This window comes from Cervus canadensis, chromosome 11 (genome assembly GCF_019320065.1).
Source record: "Cervus canadensis isolate Bull #8, Minnesota chromosome 11, ASM1932006v1, whole genome shotgun sequence".
NCBI lineage: Eukaryota > Metazoa > Chordata > Mammalia > Artiodactyla > Cervidae > Cervus > Cervus canadensis.
Genome location: NC_057396.1, coordinates 74,415,538 through 74,419,169, shown reverse-complemented (window position 1 = coordinate 74,419,169; position 3,632 = coordinate 74,415,538). Strand labels below are relative to the sequence as shown.

The 3,632-nt window shown below is 33.0% G+C and overlaps 1 protein-coding gene across 1 annotated transcript; it reads left to right on the top strand.

Annotated features, from left to right (window-relative positions):
* Nucleotides 1-2,075: 2,075 nt before the first annotated feature.
* On the top strand, nucleotides 2,076-3,023 carry LOC122450497 (olfactory receptor 8H1-like). Its single transcript, XM_043482875.1, has one exon. The coding sequence runs from the start codon at nucleotides 2,076-2,078 to the stop codon at nucleotides 3,021-3,023; it is 948 nt and encodes a 315-aa protein (XP_043338810.1).
* Nucleotides 3,024-3,632: the final 609 nt, after the last annotated feature.

Sequence of the window (3,632 nt, the reverse complement as noted above, 5' to 3'; positions counted from 1 at the left end):
CAGAAAAATTAAGAAAACTTTATCAAATATTACAAGAGGTTGATTATTTTCATATCATTTTTGAATTTTATTATATTCTCATTTTGTATCTTTATTTTCACGATATGTTTTAGTATGCAACAGTTATTTTAGAAAAATCAGTTGTTATCATAAATTATACATATGCAAAAAAGAACACAAGGACATTTTTGGAGATTTTTGGATAGGTTTAGAGCTTTGATTGTGGTGATGGCATCATGGATATATACAGAAGTCCAAACTCATCAATATGTACCTAGTAAATGAGTGCAAATCTTCCTGTATCAATTATATTTCAATAAAACTTTTAAAAAATTAGTTCTTACCTTGCCTAGAATTCCCTTCACATTTTGAGATTTCATTTTGTTTCTAATAAACATAGTAACTCCTATAATGTTACAGATTTAAATATAAAAGTTTCATTGTGAAAAAATGTGTCATTTTGTCCCTAATGGTTCCAGTCATAAAGTAATCAAGCATTTTTCTAGAAATAGTTTCTCTATCACCACATGCATAAAGCTAGAGCATCACAAAGGAAGATTAAGCCATCATGCTCTTCACTGTCTGACTCCTAAGAGAAAAGATAACTAGCTTTTGAAAACATTAGCATAGCTACACTTAGTTTAAGAAATATTGCCCTTGGGGACATACAAAATAATATTCCTTGAAACTAGTCCACAGAGATGATGAAATTTTGCATTAACATCAGTCCCCAGTATGTGAGGTACCTTGAAATTGTTAATATAAGAGGCAAGACATACTCTGCTCTGTTTGCTTACATGGTAGAGCCTTGATGTTCTTTTTAGACACAACTTCCAGGCAAAATTTACACATGATCACCAGCTGAACAGAATTTCTATGTTGATTAACTTTTCTCTCAGAATAAAGCAAAATGAATGCACTAAGAACTCAAAAGAACTTATCTCAAAGAAAACAAATATTACAGAAGTTTTTGACTGAAAAGATCTTCATGTTTCATTGTGAGCAAAATTTGAGTTTGACATACTTCTAGACAGATAATATTAGAAGAAAATGATTTTTCACTAACTTGGCCTCCTGGTAAGTACTATTCTCAAATTTGTTAGGTTCTTTTTTGTTAGACTTTTGTTAGGTTCAAATATAATAAGGAATTATCAGAAGTCTCTGCATACAGATACCATTTTTTAAATGATATCTGTATCATTTCTCACAGATATCATTTAAATGATTTCTATATCATTTCTTACTGACATTATTTGAATGATTACTTGCTCTATCATTTCTTCTTCTTACCCTAAGAAGTTCCAGGACTTGTGGATCCAGAAATATAAAATTGATGTAATTAAGGTCTGCAAGGAAATTGCTAATTTTAGAAGAAATTTGATTTTAATAGTCAAATTAGGAAAATGCATATTTTGGAAATTAATATGAATATGAAGCTATAATTTTGACACTGTTTACAATTAAGAAGTCAAGAGGTTGATATTTATTTTTCATTAGTATTGAAGAATATTTGAATGCAGTGAACAGTACATAATACATTAAAACAATTCTACCACTGTTCCTTTTATATCTAGCATTTATTTTCAGATTTGCTGAAATTAATTATAAATAGGAATAAAGCATCATGAGCATACTCTCTGGGATCAATTCTATCTTGGTAGAATTACAGAGGAAACATGAAATAGCCCTGACTGGAAAAATTATCTAAATTCTCTGTGCACTTTTTCTCACCTAAAAAATGTGGGTAATAGTAATACCTATGATGTAATAGTCTAATGAAAATTAAACATTTTAACAAAAGGAAATGGTGTTAGGGCTATCCTAATTGTTTTTAATATATTAGCATTTATTATATTATATCCAAGTGTCAGTTTATGCCTGTTTCTATATGTATATATTTGGCAATCAAATTAAGATGTTTCTCTTCATACTCTACACACTTCATTATTATCACATCCTAGAAACATTAAGCTAACATAAATTTGTCATGTCATCAATGAAAATGCAAACTATTTGAAGACATTTTCCCTGAGTATCAACTTTGATATCTCAACAGTTTGGAGCATTTGGACACTATGGGCAGAAGGAATATCACACATGTTTCTGACTTCATCCTCATGGGACTGACAGACTCTGAAGAGATCCGGCTGGTCCTCTGCACCCTCTTTCTCCTGATATACCTGATCGCTGTGCTGGGCAATGTGGGGATGATCCTGATAATCCGCCTGGATTCCCAGCTTAACATTCCTATGTATTTTTTGCTCAGTCACTTGTCATTTCTTGACCTCAGCTACTCAAGTGTCATCACCCCTAAAACCTTAGACAACTTACTGACTTCCAACAAGTATATCTCATACCTGAACTGCTTCATCCAGATGAATCTTTTTATCTTCTTGGCTGCCACTGAATGTTTCCTTCTCTCCTCCATGGCCTATGATCGCTATGTAGCCATCTGCAACCCTCTGCATTACCTGGCTGTTATGTCCACTAGACGCTGCTGCTCCATACTTTTTGGATCTTATTTGATTGGCTTTATGGACGCCTTTGTCAATGTGCTTTGCATGAGCAGATTGCATTTCTGTGACTCCAATGTAATCTATCACTTTTTCTGTGAGACACCCCCGATCGTAGCGCTGTCCTGCACTGACACGCACGCCATTGAAATCATTATATCCACACTTGCTGGCTCCACTCTACTGGTGTCTCTTATCATGGTGTCTGCATCCCATGTGGCCATCTTGTCTACCATCCTGAAAATTACTTCCACTTCAGGGAAACAAAAAGCCTTCTCTACTTGTGCCTCCCATCTCCTGGCAGTCATCGTCTTTTATGGCACTACAATTTTTACATATGCAAAACCAAGTAAGTCCTACTCTTTGGGAAAGGATCATGTGGCTTCTGTGTTTTATACTATTGTCATCCCCATGTTAAATCCACTCATATATAGTCTTGGAAACAAAGAAGTGAAAAATTCTCTCAGAAGAGTCATGCAGAAGAGAAAAGGCCCCAAACAATTAAAATAACAGTGATGAAAAATTTTAAAGCTCATTTTTCCCCATCCCTATAGTGTATTTCCTTGCTTTCTCTACAGAAACAAATGGAATTAATAATATTTATTATTTATGTATTTATGTTGTTATTGAACCATCCTGATTAACTAAATACAATGTCAAATATTTCTAAGAATATGCCTTTAGAAATCTACATTGTAACTGGAAATCATGAACCATGTTAAATCATGGTCTATATACATACATTTTTAAAGGCAACTGGTTTGCAAAGTGAAAGATTAGTTTTCATCTTTGAAATTATATCAAACAAGTTCACATGCATAAACCAACTTCCCAGAATTTTATGATGGAAAATAGCTCAGTTCTGGGAATAGTAAATTATTTTGGAAATTATTTCCTTTACTTTGTGGAGAATCAACATAACAGAGTGATTATGAGCACTTGCCCAAACCCAACCAACCATTCCAGAATTTAGATTCTAGATCTGCTGCACTTTTACTTATATAACCCTTTAAAGCTTGCTGAAAGTTTAAGTTTCAAGTTTCCTTAAGAAAAATAGTAATTTATCTTGCTCAAGATAAATAATAATTCCAGGTCCACAAATATTCTGTAAAGATTAAA

Bases quoted from the DNA above. Each gene is read 5' to 3' on its own strand.
- LOC122450497 (XM_043482875.1), top strand. From the start codon at position 2,076: ATGGGCAGAAGGAATATCACACATGTTTCTGACTTCATCCTCATGGGA.